The sequence below is a fragment of the Zingiber officinale genome, chromosome 4B (assembly GCF_018446385.1).
Source record: "Zingiber officinale cultivar Zhangliang chromosome 4B, Zo_v1.1, whole genome shotgun sequence".
NCBI classification, from domain to species: Eukaryota; Viridiplantae; Streptophyta; class Magnoliopsida; order Zingiberales; family Zingiberaceae; genus Zingiber; species Zingiber officinale.
In genome coordinates this window covers 108011619-108029481 of record NC_055993.1, presented here as the reverse complement: position 1 = coordinate 108029481, position 17863 = coordinate 108011619, and the positions used below count along the sequence as shown (strand labels likewise).

The 17863-nt window shown below is 37.7% G+C and overlaps 1 protein-coding gene across 1 annotated transcript in view; it reads left to right on the top strand.

Annotated features, from left to right (window-relative positions):
- LOC121975981 (DUF21 domain-containing protein At4g14240-like) overlaps positions 1-17863 on the top strand; it is a 36648-nt gene extending 18785 nt beyond the window's left edge. The window contains exons 5-13 of the mRNA XM_042527933.1: positions 3967-4053; positions 4128-4199; positions 14675-14742; positions 15957-16044; positions 16152-16225; positions 16290-16650; positions 16820-16866; positions 16938-17019; positions 17428-17863. Coding sequence (XP_042383867.1) covers positions 3967-4053; positions 4128-4199; positions 14675-14742; positions 15957-16044; positions 16152-16225; positions 16290-16650; positions 16820-16866; positions 16938-17019; positions 17428-17550 — 1002 coding nt within the window. The 3' untranslated portion in view covers positions 17551-17863. The remainder of the gene's footprint in view (positions 1-3966; positions 4054-4127; positions 4200-14674; positions 14743-15956; positions 16045-16151; positions 16226-16289; positions 16651-16819; positions 16867-16937; positions 17020-17427) is intronic.

The following is a 17863-nucleotide window of genomic DNA, read 5'->3' as shown; positions in this document are numbered from 1 at the left end:
GAAGGTGGGACCAGCAGCCGACATGGAGGTTAAAGTCAGGACGATTAACGATAGAGAACCAACGGGCTCACCAAAAGGTGGCCGAGTGGAGGTTGACTTCAACTGTCAATTGGGCCTGAAGGGTCCGATCTGCCAGGAAGCTTATCTAAGTAGATCGCTCAGCCAGTTGGGCAAGAAACAACCTACTGAACCGAGGTACTACGGAGGAGAGTAGCAGCTGAGATCGACTTGGTGGGGAGTCCTGGCTGAGCGGCTATCTCGCTCGGCCAAAACAGTGGACCCCTCCCATATCTCATAATATCCCTCTGGGAGGTAATGTCCCTGACAACAGGGCATGGTCAACAGGTAAATCGTATGACGGAAGCTTCTACTGTCATGCCAAGGATTTGCACGCTCTGTTAAGGTATGATGGCAGAGATACTTTTCTGACATGCCTTTTTATAAGACGGTTGGGAAAACGTATCTACGTCTCGAGGAGCATGCACGTTGCCTATTGTAGCACTATATAAAGGGGGGTTCATGCACTGAAGGCGGTATGTGATATCTGTTATTTGTGTTTGTGCTCTCATTGTTACCAGATCGCTCCGTCTTTTTTCTACTGTTCCGATGACTGATTTGAGCGTAGGAGGCCAACGTCGGGGACTTTTTCCTTGACCCGACACTAACGTTTCTTGTATTAGTGATCGGAGCGGAGTGTTCGCACGGTTAACCGAGAAGCCACATTCCCAGCTAGCCTTCTTCACTATTTTTGGATAGGATCAATCGTATTTATTACCTCTATTGATTTACCAGTGAGGGTTTCTATTTAAACATCTTACACCTTTATATATATATATATATATATATATATAACCTCACAGTACTAGCATTAAAGAGACTCAAATTAAATAAAACAACTCCAAATGATAATGCATTACAAACTGGTTCAACTTGAAACCAAAACAATCTGAGCTTGAACATCATAATATTGAATAAAATCTTTAAAAGAACAGAGAGTGCAACTAACTAGTGAGATGAACTCGACCGACTATTAAGACAGATAACTCAATTCCGAATAGAGGACCCAACATTCTAATGTAAGTAGAAAAGTAGACTTATAAAAGAAGTCCTCGGGTGTGCACTGTCAGGTACAAGAAGGCTCATCCGTCAAGTACCTCCGTCTCCTCATTACTTGTACTATATGAATCTAGTGAGTCTAAAGACATAGCAAGTTTGACCTTTATATAAATAATATCTATTCGCATTTAAGAGAAATATTTGATAAATTACTATATTAAATATCAACGGAGAATAACCTCTCTGATTTCAGTCTCATGAACCTCCAAACTACCCTAAATTAACATTCAATTTTTAACCTTTGTTATCTTTTATTTTACTTGTAAGAGTCGAAAATTACAAGAATTCATATCATCAAGTGTATCTCCTTTGAGCTATGATATTCATTTAGAAAATTCATCTAGAAAATTCTTAAGGATAGACACATAAAGATGGGGCCCACTATTTCACTTTTTGTGGGTCCCATCATTTATGTGTCTATCCTTAAGAATTTTCTAGATAAATTTTCTAGATGAATATCATTTCTCATCTCCTTTATACCTTAATCTCTGATCGTTTGGCCAAACTTTTATCCTGTACTAGGTTGGTAAGGTTCACCAAACCTTTCTTAAGCTGAATTCCCAAACCTCTCTATTTTGGTAAGGTTCACTAAACCTTTCTTAAGCCAGATTTCCAAACCTCTTTGTTTTGGTGAGGTTCACCGGACTCTTCTTAAGCCCGATTCGTAAGATTCACCGGATCTTTCTTAAGTCGTATTCCCAAACCCCTCTATTTTGGTATGGTTCAGCGGACCCTTCTTAAGCCGGCCATGGACTAGGGATCCATTGTTAGGTATGTTATGTCCAACATGACCCATTGCTTAAATCAATAATTAATCATATAACCAGTAACCTTTAAATCACTATCAACTAATTATTTAATTATTTGTTAATCATTGGAATTGCTCTAATTAATCAATATATTAAATTCAAAATTCTTATATTACATGCATCACCTATAGTGTTAGAAACTTTACGTAATTAATAAAACTCTAGTTAAATAAAAAAATTAATAAGTTATGTAATCTAATGACGAGAAATCCTTAAATTCAATATCAATAATTTACTCTAATTAATAAAACTTTCATGACTAATAATACATGCGTTGAACATCAAAACATACATACTATGATCCATATAGTACAGAAATCGAATGTTAGAAATCTTGCCAACCATCACAAAATTTCCAGTAACACTAAGGAAAGAAAAGAAAAACAAGAAACACCTCTCATCACATTAAACCATGCATCAATCATTAACCATGCTTTGTATAGTCCGTGTAGTGCAATAAAAGCAGAATAGAAAACCTTATGACATAAATCAAAATATTATACTACGACTCGTATGATGCAATAAATATCAAAAACCATAAAAGGGAACTTGCCTTGGTGTTTTACGTATGGGAGAGCACCCGCGAGATGTAGGGAAAGACGACCTTAAGCATTTCGGCGAGGTTTTTCTTCTATCTCTTCCAAAGTCGCTAGGATTTGGATGAGTGTGGGGAGGCCGACGGCTTTCAAGGGTGAGGGGAGGGAAAAATAAAACTTGTATTTAAAAGGGTAAACCGGGTTGGGTTGCTAGAAAATCGGGTAGGGGTCGTTTATCCTACTAATATTTTAATTACTTAAACCCTTTAGTATTAAACCATAACATAAATCTTGGTTTGTTTAAATGAACCGTTTTTTTTTAACGCTACACCTATGTTCCATGTTCCAAATATTAGATTATTAGTTTTTCTATCATATTTGTTCTTATCCAACTTATGGTGTGAGAATTCTTGGTTATTTAATACTACATCCAAGTTTCATGGAGATGTAGTGATCCTGCCAATACATTATAGTCGGACCCTGCAACGTGAACTCTTGAAAATTTAGCACTACACCCGAATTCTGGAGATGTAGCGGTCCTTGCCGAGACGTTACAGTCAGATCCTGCAACACGTTCCTTCCGAAGAACAACCTAGCATTAGCATAATAGTTTAGTGGATCCATTCATTGAATATTTGTCATAGTTTTAACGTTGGCTGACAACCTAACACAACTATCCTCCTTTATCCGAGCTTGGGACCGGCCACGGGAAACCTAACACAACCCTCCTCTCATTTCAGTAAGAGGATTACAATATATAAACATCAACAATTATCAAATCCCTTAATCCTGAGGTCTAATATAGGAAAAGATACCATCATAATTACAGCTTATCAGATACCTTAATATAGGAAGAAATACAACAGTATTTACAAGGGATATATACAACAATAATAGAAATCTTATAGAGGTAACCAAGGGATATGCAGCTATAACAAAAGGAAAAAAGGAATATATTGACATTATTGTAGTGTTTTTGTTTTATCAACAGAGTGTGATTGCCCCACTTCAATCTATGTTATCTAGGGGCAACATGTTGGATTGTTGGTTTTCATTAGTTGATTTGAACTGTTTTGTATTTGGCCATTTTCATTTTATAAATATGATAGTTCTACGACAACCTCCAAATTTAATGAAGTTTATTGTCGCAAATCTACGTTGCTAAATTTGTCATATTGAATATGTAACTTTTTGTCTTCTCCTTTGACCTTTGATATTCTCTTGTAGAACCTTATGTAGTTCTATGCATAGAGACATTGCCTCTAAATGAGATTGTGTTGGATTGTTTAATAATTTGCTCTATGTTCCTCTTTCTGTCACTATTTATTTTTTAACTTGTAGGTTTTATAGCTCTACTATTTTCTTAGAGTTGTCCAGATTCTCAGCATGTCTACTAGTGCATTGTGCATTTTACTGCATCATGTTAGAATTTTGAGCGTGCTTGAACATTCTCTGTTTACCTACGATCTCAGGTTTTTTTTTTCTGACTGTAATTGTGGATTCAGATTCTAGATTGTGCACTTGGACATAATGAATCTGCACTTTTTAGACGTGCTCAGTTAAAAGCTTTGGTCTCTATTCACAGCAAAGAGGTATAAATTATTCACCTTATTTGGAATCAGCATTTGCTGTTTGTTATGCTTACTATTTCTTTCAATCATTTTAGGCTGGAAAAGGTGGAGAGCTTACACATGATGAAACCACAATAATAAGCGGGGCACTTGATTTGACTGAAAAGGTATATTTTTACTAAGTTTGTTCCCGTTCATTTCTTCTGTATAACTACTGTCTTACTAGAAAGAGCAAAAATTTTGTTTCTCTAATTTAAGATGCTTTTGAGTTAAGGGAGCCATTGGTAGGCAGATTGTCATGGAATGGGAATGGATCATTCCCTGTATGATTCCATTCTGATATTTAGGCATTCCATTTCTACAATATATGATATTATTAATCAATTTCGAATTTAAAATAGTGAGATAAGATGGATGTTCAACTAAACTTACTGATTGTGCAAGCTGACCGAATTGGGTAGGCAGATTAGACGAGAAGGGGTAGAAAAGGTCAAAAAGACGGACTACGCCAAGAAGTTCAAATGGGTTGGACAATTTAGGCGTAACTCATGGGCAGGACAGATTTGATGAATTGGACAAGGTGGATAAATCGAAAGGGCATTCAAAGTGAACAAACTAAGTGAACTGGAAAGAGCAAACTGATTAGGTAGGTTGGACTAATAATTGAGTAGATTGGAAGAATTCGCCTAGACTGATAGGGCGAATAAGTTATATAGATTGTGTGTGTGCATGTCCAATTGGAGAGTGAGTTAAACAGATTAGGTGGATTGAATGGATCAAAAGGGGCAACAATCTTGCTAGATCATGTGAATCAAATAGACTGATGTGCAGCATGAGCATGATTGATCACATGTGCCAGACAGGTTAGATCAGTCAGGCAGGTCTGACGGACAGAAAAAAGCCAAATGGATCAGGTGTGTCAAACTAGCTGCGGATTGGAGGGTTGAACGTGTTAGATTGTCTACACTTGGTCACTCGCTGAAGAGGTTGATTAAGCTGGATCAATCAGGGATTAGACAAGTAGGACAAGCCAGAAAGGCCTGATAAACTATGCAAATCTAACAAGTAGGATGAATTAAGTCAAACAAATCGAACTGGTGGGATAAATGAGACAGTGTTGATGGGTTAAACTGTCTGGACAGAAAAAACAGGTCAGACAAACTGAATGCTCCAGCAGGACTAACAGACTGGACAAATTGTGGGATTGAATAGATCAAACATGTGTAGTGCATTCATCTTCATTGTTTACCGGATTTAAGATATGTTGGGGATTCAATCAAAGTCCTACGTTGGAAAGATATGGAAAAAATCATGAGTTTAAAAGTATGTATGATGTCTCCATTGGCATGTGACCTTTTGGGTAGAGCTCAAGAGCAAAGTCATGAGGGCTTAGGCCCAAAGTGTTGGTCCCTTGCGGCCGGCAAGAGGAAGGTTAAAGTCTCCTTTGAGTGGAAAAACCTCTTACAGCAGTTAAAGTACCGAATTACAAAGCTAAACTGAAAGTAGATCGTTTATAAGTGTTGTGTTTAGCTACTGGGATTAGGGTTGTATCTATAGCCCTGATCGAGGCGCCTAGAAGAGTTCTAGGCGCTTGGATGCCGATATAACTTTATCCACGTCGTACCGGATCGCAACAGATGGCATCTCGATAAACTTTCTGGTTTGGGAGCCTGGACCTGCTCTGGGCGCTCGAACCATCTGCAGTCGAGGGCGCCCTCGGCACCCGAAATGGTCCAGGCGCCCGGACTCTAGGCGCTTGGAATCGCTCTAGGCGCCCGAACCACAGTCAACAGCACGTTGACTTTTCGTTTGGCTTCTGCTCCGGCTCCGCTCACTTGGGTGATTTCGATCATCCGGAATAGGGTTCACCCGAACTCATTTTCCGGCTTTCTAGAGCAACCTTTCGCTCCGGCTTCTCGTCCCTAGAAACCGCCGCGCTCTTCCTTCTCATCTGCCAGCATACTCTTCCTCGGCGCCTCGTCTCTTGGATGCACCGAGCCCGTCAACTCTTTTCCGTGCCATCCTTCTCGCTAGCTGCGTCTTTCGCTCGACCTCCTGTATTCATAAGTTCCTGCACACTTAGAGCATCAAAATATAACAGTACCTAACTTGACTTGGTTAATCACATCAAAATTACCACGGGGTACGTACAATCTCCCCCTTTTTGATGTGAGCAACCCAAGTTAAGTTAGGGTAAAAAAAACAAATAACAGGAAAATAACAAGTATAAATTTTGCAAAAAATGTGCAAAAATCAAGATGTTACTCTCTCCCTAGACTTAACCTCTACTTCTCCTCTTTGATCACATTAAAAATAGAGGTATGCCATGAAAGTAACTTGAAATAATTTAAAATAAAGTTTAAGAGATAAAAATATAGTAACTAGTATCCAGAAAAATCAACAAGTTTAAATTTCGAAAATCTAGATTTTTACTATTTATAAACAATTTTTGAAAAAACTAATTTTAGAATTATGTTTAATTGTTCAAAAAAATTTAAGAATTTTTTCAACAGGAAAGCAGATATATTCAAAGCTATGATAAAATTTTCATGAAATTATGGATTTGATTTAAGCAATAATAATTTATCTTCAAAAAAAAAGGTTGAATCTTCGAAAAAAATGTTTAAAATAGTTTCCTGGCTCAAAAAATTGTGACAAATTTTCTGAAAATGTAATAGAGCAAGTATTTTTAGAGAAAAATTATTTTTAAAAAATTGAACGAAAATTGAATTTTTAGTATTTAAAATATGATTTTTGTAGAAGAAATCATAAAAAAAATAATACAATGGTTAAAAAATTTATTTATTTTTTATTTAATCGATAACATGATAAGAGTTCATCGAAAATGAAGTTTGTAAAAATTACTTTGAGAATTATTTTTAAATTAAAAAATATAATTTTTGTTAAAAAAAAGCATAAAAAATAATTTAACGGTAAGAAAAATTTGAAATTTTTTCTAAAGATAAGTGATGAAATTCTTTTTCTCAGAAAAATTAATTTCTAACAGAAATCATGCAAAGCAATTTATTTAGTTAATTCTAAGCAAACAATAAAAATTAAATCAATTAAGAGTACGACATGCATTAAAATTTAATTTAAGTACGATTTTGGAACCCAATATAGGTTCCTTCCAACTGGATTAATAAAAAATTTCCAGGGATATATTTTGTTGATAAATTTTTTTCCTACATATAAGTGATGAAATTCTTTTTCTCGGTAAAATTAATTTCTAACCGAAATCATGCAAAGCAATTTATTTAGATAATTCTAGGCAAATAATAAAAATTAAATCAATTAAGAGTACGACATGCATCAAAATTTAATTTAAGTACGATTTTGGAATTCAATATAGGTTCCTTCCAACTGGGTTAATAAAAAATTTCCAGGGATATATTTTGTTGATAAAATTTGTTCCTACATATAAGTGATGAAATTCTTTTTCTCGGTAAAATTAATTTCTAACCGAAATCATGCAAAGCAATTTATTTAGATAATTCTAGGCAAATAATAGAAATTAAATCAATTAAGAGTACGACATGCATCAAAATTTAATTTAAGCACGATTTTGGACCCAATATAGGTTCCTTCCAACTGGGTTAATCAAAAATTTCCTAGGGATATATTTTGTTGACAATTTTCTAATTTGACCCTTGTGATCTAAGATGTCAATTGAGTCTTTGAAAATTTTTAAATTTGAAAGAATAACATTTGAACATGCAGAATTTATCAATTTTTGTATTTGTTCTTTTAAATTTTCATTTTCTATTTTTAATTTGTCGAAATCTTCTAATTGACAAGATGTTGCAAGGTTCCTTTTAATTCATTATTTTCTTTTAATAACCTTTTAGAGCAACCACAGTGGGAGCTCTTTCAGAGCTCCAACTGTGAGCTGGCAGCAGGGAAAAACCTCCCTCCTATAGTGGAGGGAGGTTTTTCCCTTTAATCGAAGAAGCGACTTCGTGGTTACGGAGCCGCTTCTTCGACTTTTTATTTTTTTAATATTATTTTTTTAATAATCGTAAAAAAATAAAAATAGAACAACGGCTAATGTTTTAGCCATTGTATGTCGTTGAACAACGGCTAATTTTTAGCCATTGTTCAACGGTTATAATTTATTTTTTTAATATATAAAAAAATCTATAAATATAAGATCTATTTCATTCATTCCATTGCTATTTTTGCTCTCAACTCATTTCTTCCTTTCATTCCCTATTTGTATTTGAGATGGATGAAAATCTCAATACTTCCTTTATGAATCTTTTGAATTCTTCAAATACAGAAGGAAATACATCTTCTCAAAATACTCGCATTCCTCCAAATATCCAATCCTCATATTTTCTCTCACACACAATATCCTCCAAATTTTCAAAATATTTCATATGTTCCACAATATTTTCGAAATTTCCCAAATTCCCAAAATTCTCAAAATTTTTTGCAGACGTGGAATCCAAGTAACGCCATTGCAACTCCATTTGGTATGTATCCATCCTAAGATTGGTCAGCAATGGGTAGCTAACTTGGGATGCCTTATCCTTACGTATTTTCTCCTACTCAACCACCTGTCATACTTTCGAATGAATCAAGAAGGGCAACTATTGATCCATCTATCAACGACAAAGAATCTCTAACACCATCATCTGTTCCAGCAACTCAGTTGCCACCACACTCATCACAAGAAGAGCGTGAAGTTGAGCTGGAAGAAAATGAATCGAAACGAAGATTTTGGTCTCTCGATGAAGATGCGGTCCTTGCGAAGTCATGGGCAACTATAAGCATTGATGCAATCATTGGTAATGACCAGAAGGATCAAGCTTTTTTGAAACGTATAGCCGATTACTACAACAAACATCGCCCCACTGGATCTATGATGAGAAGTTATCAGCGGCTGAAATCACATTATTATAGGTTTGCACCGATGGTAAATGAATTTTCTGCAACTTATAATAATTTTTATACTCTTCGGCAAAGCGGTCGGAGTGATAAGAATGTATTGGAGAATGCACTGAATATGTGGAAAGCCAACAACAATAACAAGGATTTTAAGTATATGCATGTATGGAGGGTTCTCAAAGAATATGAGAAATATACTCCACAATCAGTTGCTCATTACTCTAACAAGAAGGCAAGGGCATCCGAATCAGGGGGAAACACTTCAACATCAAATCCAGATACAAGTGTTGATTTAGATGACTCTGAAGTTCGCATTCATCCGATAGGGCAAAAGGCAGCGAAGAGGAAGGGCAAATCTAAAGCCAGAGAGGGCGACACAATGGAACATAACATCGGCAAAGAATGATAAGATATTAAAGAATATCAAATACAAAATAATTTTACGGGAAGCTGAGATCTTTCATAAGGATTATGAAACAACTTTATTTACATGAGAAAATGGTGGAAAAAATTAAACAGAGACATGGCCTGGTGTAGATGATTTTACGTTTATTTTTATATATTATTATAATTTATGTCTTTTTATTTGATGCACCGTAATATTTATGTATTTTTTTTAATTATTAATATTATTTCATGTTAGCAATTTATAAATTTAAATTTTATAAAAATTTAATGGTGTATAATGTAAAATATGAAGGAGAAATGAGAATTATATATAATGAAAAATGTGGGACCCATGAAGGAGTTGTTGAGAGGTTTTTTGATAGTGGAAAGGGGTGTGAGATTTTTAACTTTTGATGTGGTGCAGACGTGGCAACGATGGAGCTCTCAATAGGCTCTAACCACTATGGATGCTCTTAGTATCTATTTCTAATTTACAGGAATTTTTTATATAATTTTAATAAATTTAAATAACGGGTCAGGAGGTAGAGACCGTATCTGACTTACCTTGTCAATTTCTGATGCTCCCCCTGTAGAGTTGCGCTCTTGTGACGTTGCTTCCCCTTCTTCAATCCTTTCGATGCTCATTTCAGATGAACTCGCTTTGTCTTCTTCTTCTTGGTGGCTTGCCATCAACGCAAGTCCGACGTGGACTTCGATCTCTGACTCTGACGACGTTTTTGTTCCACGTCACCTTTAAGTTTCTGTGCTTTGTTTGGGTCGGCTTCTTGTCCTTCTCCTTGTTCTTTAATTTTGGACAGTTGTCTTTTGACATGCCCTTCTTCATTGCAGTGGTAGCATCTTACCTTTCTTTTCCTTCTTTTACCCTACACTTGATTAAACTTATTAGCCTTAAATTTTTTTGAATTTCCTTACCATGAACGTCATTTCGTTATTGTCAAGGGATGTTTCGAACTCTGGTTCATCCATTTTTACCTTTAGAGCAATGTTTTGCATCGTCCTCGTCTTTATATCTCCATATCTAGATTCGTGAATTTCAAATGTCGAAAACAATTCCTATAAATAACTTTCCTCTAAGTCCCTAAAGATGAAATATCATCTACTAGGTTGACCATTCAGGAGTTCTAGGAAATGCATTAAGCGCGTACTTTAGCAAATCCCCATTGGTTACCTTTTCTCTGAGATTCGTGAGTCCGATGATGAGTTCTTTGATCTTAAGTGGAGGTGTGCGACGGTTTCGCCTTCTTCTAACCGGAGGTTGCTGATATGGTTTCGGAGCAGGTCTCATCTTGCGAGTTTTGCCTTCGAGGTCCTTTTGTGTAGTTCCAGGAATTTATTCCAGAGCTCTTTGGCTGATCGTAGGCTCCGATCCGGTTGACCTCTTGTGACGGTAACACGCTCAGCAGATGGATTTCTGCCTTGCCATTTGCCACGAAGTCGGCTTACTCCTTTTTCGTCCAATGATGTTCTTCTTTGTCCTTTGGTGCTACAAAACCATACTTCATTATTATTAATAATTCAAAATCTATTTTGAAAAATACCTCCATCTTCTTTTTCTAGTTCGCGAACTCCCCCTCGAATTTTGGTGGATTGATGCTTGGTCCGGCTATCATCTTCTGTGCTTCGGTTGACGGTTAGTCCTTCTGAAGCGATTGAGCTCTGATATCACTTGTTGGTCTCTTGCAGCCAGCAAGAGGGGGGTGAATTGCCTGAAAATAAAAATGCAAACCTTTCTTGACTTTTCAAGCTAATTTAATAAATACTTGCATAAACAGAATTAAGAAGCTAATTAAAAAGGAAGAGACAGATCTTTTACTTGGTTTGCAATTAGGAGATTGTTAATCCAAGACGTTAAAAGCTCACTAAAGTCTCCTTCGGGCGGAAAAGCCTCTTACAGAAGTTAAAGCACTAAATTACAAAGCTAAACTGAAAGTATATCGTTTACAAGTGTTGTGTTTAGCTACTAGGATCAGGGCTGTATTTATCGCCCTAATTGGGGCACCTGGAAGGGTTCCAGGCGCCTAGACGTGGATAAAACTTTATCCACGTCGCACCGGATCGCAATAGGTGGTGTTTCGATAAACTTTCTAGTTCAGGCACCTAGACTCGCTCCGGGTGCTCGAATCTTGTTAAATATGATCCGCAGTTGAGGGCGCCCTCGGCACCTGAAGTGGTCTGGGCGGCTGGAATCACTCTAGGATCCTGGATCATAGTAACAGCAAGTTGGCTTTTCGTCCGACTTCCGCTTCGGCTCTGCTCGCTTGGGTGATTTTGACTATCTGGAATAGAGCTCACCCGAACCTATTTTCTGGCCTTCTTGTGCAACCTTCTGCTCTAGCTTCTCGTCCCTTGGAACCGTCACGCGCTTCCTTCTCGTTCGCCAGCGTCTCTTCCGCAACTCCTCGTACCTCAGATGCACCGAGCCCGTCGACTCTCTCCCGTGCCATCCTTCTCGCTAGCTGCGTCTTTCGCTCGACTTCCTGTGCTCCTAAGTTCCTGTACACTCAAACACAGGGCATCAAAATATAACAGGACTTAACTTGACTTGGTCGATCACATCAAAACTACCACGGGTACTTACACAAAGTGGACAATATCATACCGTTATAGAGATATGTGAACATCCTTTGGGCACAAGAAATGGTATCAGAGCTATGGTTTAGACTAGATGCCATATGGGGTGGCTTTGATTGAAGTTGAGGATTGGCCTGGAGCAGGTTAGGATGACTGGATGCTTGCGGGTAAGGCTCGAAGCAGGTTAGGATGACTGGATACTCGCGGGGAGGCCTAGAACATGTCAAGAGTAACTGGATGTTCACGTTGGAGGCCCAGACCATGAGAATAATAATGGTCCTTTGTTTGAGGGGAGGATTGTTGGGATTCAATCAAAGTTCCACATGGAAACATATGGAAAAGATCATGAGTTTAAAAGGATATAAGATATTTCCATTGGAACAAGGCATTTTGGGTAGAGTCGAATAGCAAAGCCATGAGTCGAGATGGCAATTTTTCCCGCGGGTTTGGGGCCCCGCGGGGAAAACCCGAAATGTGGATGGGGATCCCCGATTTTTCGGGGATGTGGCGGGTTCAGGGCGGGTATAGGAATACTATCTCCATCCCCGAATCCGTCCCGAATATTATTATTATTAATATTAAAAAATAATAATATGTTTTTTTTAAAAAAGTATTAATAATAGTGTTAATATTAATATTAAATTTTTTGAAAATATTATTAATAATAATATTATTATTATTGATATCAATATTAATAATATTATTAATAATAATATTATTATTATTGATATCAATATTAATATTATCATTAATAATAATTATTAAATAATAATGATAATAATATAAATTAAATTTGGGAATGAGGCGGGGATGGAGATTTGATCCCCGTGGGTTCGGGTTCGGGGAATCCCCGAACCCGAAAAAATGAGAATGGGGCCGGGATGGGAATGACAAACCCGCCTCCGCCCCGCCTCATTGCCATCCCTAGTCATGAGGGCTTAAGCCCAAAGTGGGCAATATCATGCCATTGTGGATATATGTGAACATTCTTTGGTTGCAACAAATGATGTCAGAGCCATGATCCATACCAGATGCCATGTGGGGTGGCCTTGAACGAAGTTGAGGGTGAGCTCGGAGCAGGTCAGGATGGCTGGATGCTTGCGGTAAAGGCCTGAAGCATCTAGTCACCCTGACCTACTTCAGGCCTCCTCGCGAGCATTCGGTCATCTTGAGTTTCGGGTCTTTCTCGAAAGCATTCGGTCATCCTGATTTGCTTTGGGCCCACTCTCAACTTCGTTCAAGGCCGCTCCATATGACATTTGGTCTGGACTATGATTCTGATACCATTTGTTGTGACCGAAGGATGTTCACATATCTCCACAATGACATGATATTGTCTACTTTGGGTCTATGCCCTCATGGCTTTGCTCTTCGACTCTACCCAAAAGGTCCCATGCCAATGGACCCATGATCTTTTCCATATGCTTCCAATGTGAGACTTTAATTGAATTTCAACAATCCTCCCCTCAAATGAAGGACTATCATTATTCTCATGGTCTGAGCCTCTCCGTGAATATCCAGTCATTCTTGACCTGTTCTAAGCCTCTCCGTGAGCATTCGGTCACCTTGACCTACTTCGAACCTTACCCGTAAGCATCCGGTCCCCTGACCTACTCCGGGCCTACCCTCAATTTTGTTCAAGGCCACCCCACATGACATCTAGTCTTGACCATGACTCTGATACCATTTGTTGCGACGGAAGGATGTTCACATATCTCCATAATGACATGATATTGTCCACTTTGGGTCTAAGCCCTTATGACTTTGCTCTTGGGCTTACCCAAAAGACCTCATGCCAATAAAGATATCTTACATCCTTACATCCTTTTAAACCCATAATCTTTTTCATATATTTCCAATATAAAATTTTAATTGAATCCGAACAAGATAACTAGTTGTTATTGATTTGTTCTAACATTTCTCTTATAGTTGATAATAAAGTTTTTGTCCCTCTTTTGATGTTATTTTATATTATGGAATTTTCTATTTTGTGTAATAAATTGGACAATGATCAATATTTATGCTCCAACTTGAAAGGAGTGTTAGAGCTAATAATTATATGTAGGCATTAAAGTTAATGACTAATCTCCACATTGGCTGTTATGCGAGAATCCTATATGTATGAGTGTAATTGTTCTACTTTAATAATACAATATAATTTTGTACATTTCTACTATAGCTGGTGCCTCATAAAAAAAAGAAGGAAATTTATTGTTGTCTCTACTTAAAAGAGCCAGATATTTGTAAATGCAATGGGATACTCTCTCTTTGGTTCAATGGCCAACATTCGCATCAGTGTCTTGTTCCTGCTCTTGACAGCTGATTTTAGGATTTATTGGATGATGATATTCATTAGTTTAACTGGTTCTTCTGAAATTATGATAAGATGGTAATTTTTCATTTGAGGGTGGTTATATTGACCCATTGATTTTGGTACACTGGTATCCAGGGATTTGTGTGTATCCTCAAGGAATATATATATATTTTCTTTATACAGAGTGATAGCCAACAGTAGTGCTCATGTCTGATGACAACTATTAATTTAATCAGTAATTTTAAATATGTGGATCATGCATGTCTAGTTGTCGAGTTAGAATATAATTTTAATTGGTTAAGCAAGAAGGTAAGTGCTATGCTACTTCTTTGACGCTATACTTTCTAATTTTCTGTAATTCAGAATTATTTGTTGGCCATGGTACCTTGTTTTGTCTTGTCTAAAATTTTATCGTAAATTTAGGAATTTAAATTTCTAATGATATGACCGTATGTACAGACAGCTGAGGCAGCTATGACACCCATTGAGTCTACCTTTTCCTTGGACGTCAATTCAAAGTTAGACTGGTGAGACTCTGCACATATATATAAATCGTCTCTTTCTTAACCTTTATTTTCCAAGGGAGAAATTCTAAGAAGGCATTTTGATTTATTATTGGTTTCTAGTTTCAACTGTTTCAAATTTATTCAGGTGCATCACGCTACATGCAGAAGTCCCATTCTTTTAGCAAAGAAATCAAACCAATACAGCATCGACTTGTTTTTGTATAGGAATCTAAAATAACTGTGACATGATGAGCCATCTTGGCTTACTGCATTTTAAACTTGTGGCTTCAAACTATACTGTATAGCTGGAAGGACAGTTTTCATATGTTAGGGGTGGAAGAAATAATACAATGGAAAACGTTTGATGGAGTTTAAATTAAACACCAGCATAAGGTATCCGTGCTCTTTCAAAATTGCTATATTTCCCAAGTCACGGTAGCAAAAAAGGTGGAATTGGTCATCCCAGTGGCCCCACACGGTCGGCTCCACGACCATCTATGAGGAGGTAAATCGGGAAACTGTAGTTGGCTAGTGTGGGAAGGGCTTTTTTTCCTCAGCTTTGCGAGATTCAAATCCTTGCCCTATGGTAGTAACTCTGTCCTGCACTAGACAACTCAACCGGGGCTATATTTCCTAAATCATGGTGGCAAAAGGCGAATACGCTCGCCCTCAGCGCCCCCGTCAACCCGTCCCAGGGCCGAGGTAAATCACGGGCGGCTACTAGCCTTTGGAATAGTGACTAGCACATAAGGGAGACATTTACCTCGGCTTTGCCGAGATTTGAATCTCAGATATCATGGTGGCAACACCTCATGGACTAGCCACTAGACCGTCCCGAGGGAACTATATTTCCTAAGTCATTGGTGGCAAAAGGCGAATACGCTCGCCCCCAGCGCCCCCCCCGCCAACCCGTCCCAGGGCCAACACGGAGGAGGTAAATTACGGGCGGCTACTAGCCTTTGGAATAGTGACTAGCACATAAGAGAGGCATTTACCTCGGCTTTGCCGAGATTTGAACCCCAGACCTCATTGGTGGCAACACCTCATGTGCTAGCCACTAGACCCATCCGAGGGGACTATATTTCCTAAGTCATGAACCTTAGAGTGGTTGTTAGACTTGAGAGATGATGAGACTTATAGTAACCTGTTTAGATTAGTTGTATTTTATTTATTTTTTTGGTACTTTCATTACTATGTACAATGCCTGTGATTATGGAAAATTGTTTCTATTGCAGGGAGGCTATTGGCAAGATTCTTGCTCGAGGCCACAGTCGTGTCCCTGTCTATTCAGGGAACCCAAAGAATATTATAGGCCTTTTGTTGGTGGGTACAAGTTATCATTTCCTTTTTTCACAGTTTCATATTTGTTTCATCAACCTTTTAAATTTGTGCTTGTCTGATCTCATGTGGTACTTTGCTTGTTATATCAGGTGAAGAGTCTTCTTACAGTTCGACCTGAAACTGAAACCCCTGTCAGTGCTATATCAATTAGAAGAATCCCTAGGTACCTTGTTGTATATTCTTGTTTCATGTTAATGAAATGATGTTCTCATATTTGGAATTTTCAGAGTGCCTGCAGATATGCCTCTATATGACATACTGAATGAATTTCAGAAAGGAAGCAGTCATATGGCTGCTGTTGTCAAATCTAAAGGGAAACCTAAGAGCACTCCACCTGTTGATGGTGAAAAATTTCGAGAAAATAAGGAATTGAGTGTTGAATCCAATGTCACAACCCCTTTGTTGTCTAAAGCCAATGAAACCTTGGACAATGTTTTTATCAACATTGATAGGTTTGAAAATAAACCCACAGCTTTGCTACAGAATGATGCGGAAGCAAAGATAGTTTCTCGATTGACAGAAGATACTGAAGAGGGAGAAGTTATTGGGATCATCACACTTGAGGACGTTTTTGAGGAACTCCTACAGGTAAAGTCAAAAATCTTCACACTTGACATGGCATCATTAGTTTCATTCATTCTATGCGCTAGATTGCTCTCTTTGGGTAGCAGTTGGATGTTAAATATACCACTGAGTGGAATACAGTTGACCTCATTTTTGTTTTATGTTAACCGCAAACAAAATATTCCACATGCAGGAGGAGATAGTTGATGAGACAGACGAATATGTTGATGTTCATAAAAGGTATCACATGAGATGATTTTGGCAATATGTTTTCTCTCTTTCACCCCTGTAGTTTAAAGATCAGTTTTCAGGATACGTGTGGCTGCTGCCGCTGCTGCTTCTTCAGTTGCACGTGCTCCGTCTTATAGGAGGTTAACTAAACAAAAATCAGTGGTGAGTATCTTCAAAATTTCAAGTTAAAACCACAAGATCAGCTTAAAAATCTGAGAAAATCATATGAAGATTAGTATCTAGCCAAACTTTCCCTGTTCTCAACTTTGAGCTTACAATTTTTTAGAAGATCTAGGTTTATGAGTGACCATTATTTAGTTTCACACAAAAAGAACTTGAGGTTTTCTATGTAAAATTTCAGTTTAGTTCTGGTGTCATACTTTTGAACAGAACCAACCCAAAGTAATGTTTTAAACTAACTTTATAAGCATTAGTATTTATAACACTGAACCAAGCTGTACTACAAAGAATTTCAGTTTTGTTAGAATTCAGTTTATTTGGTTTTGTTCGAATGTAGCTCAAGCCTCATGCAGTGCAGTAATCTTACAATGAATCATTCCTCTCTTTCAGGGGGCTCTAAATAGGCAAGGGCAGCATCCGCCGGGCATCCTAAAGAAACCCACCGAAGGAGATTCGTACACTCCCCGGCATCAAGTAAGTTTGGTGGAACCGCTCCTGGGAACCAAAAGATAACATCTGCAAAGTTTTGTCAAAGTAGTGCCGTTGCGTATCATCAGCTCAGTGATGCAGGTGTAAGAGTTATTTGTTGCTGGCCGAGCAATGCAATTAGCAATTGCAATTTGTCTTACAGTAAAAATAAGTAGTTTGTTGCTGGCCAAGGGATGTAATTAGCAATTGCAACTTGTCTTGTACTAAAATAAGGACGGACGATATGGCGACTTGGAGGAGGAGAAACCCGATTCGGATTCGAATATCTGTATGGTTGATTTGGAGCCCCGTTTCTGGGGTATAATTTTGCTGAACAAAGATGCGTTATTTGAATGCT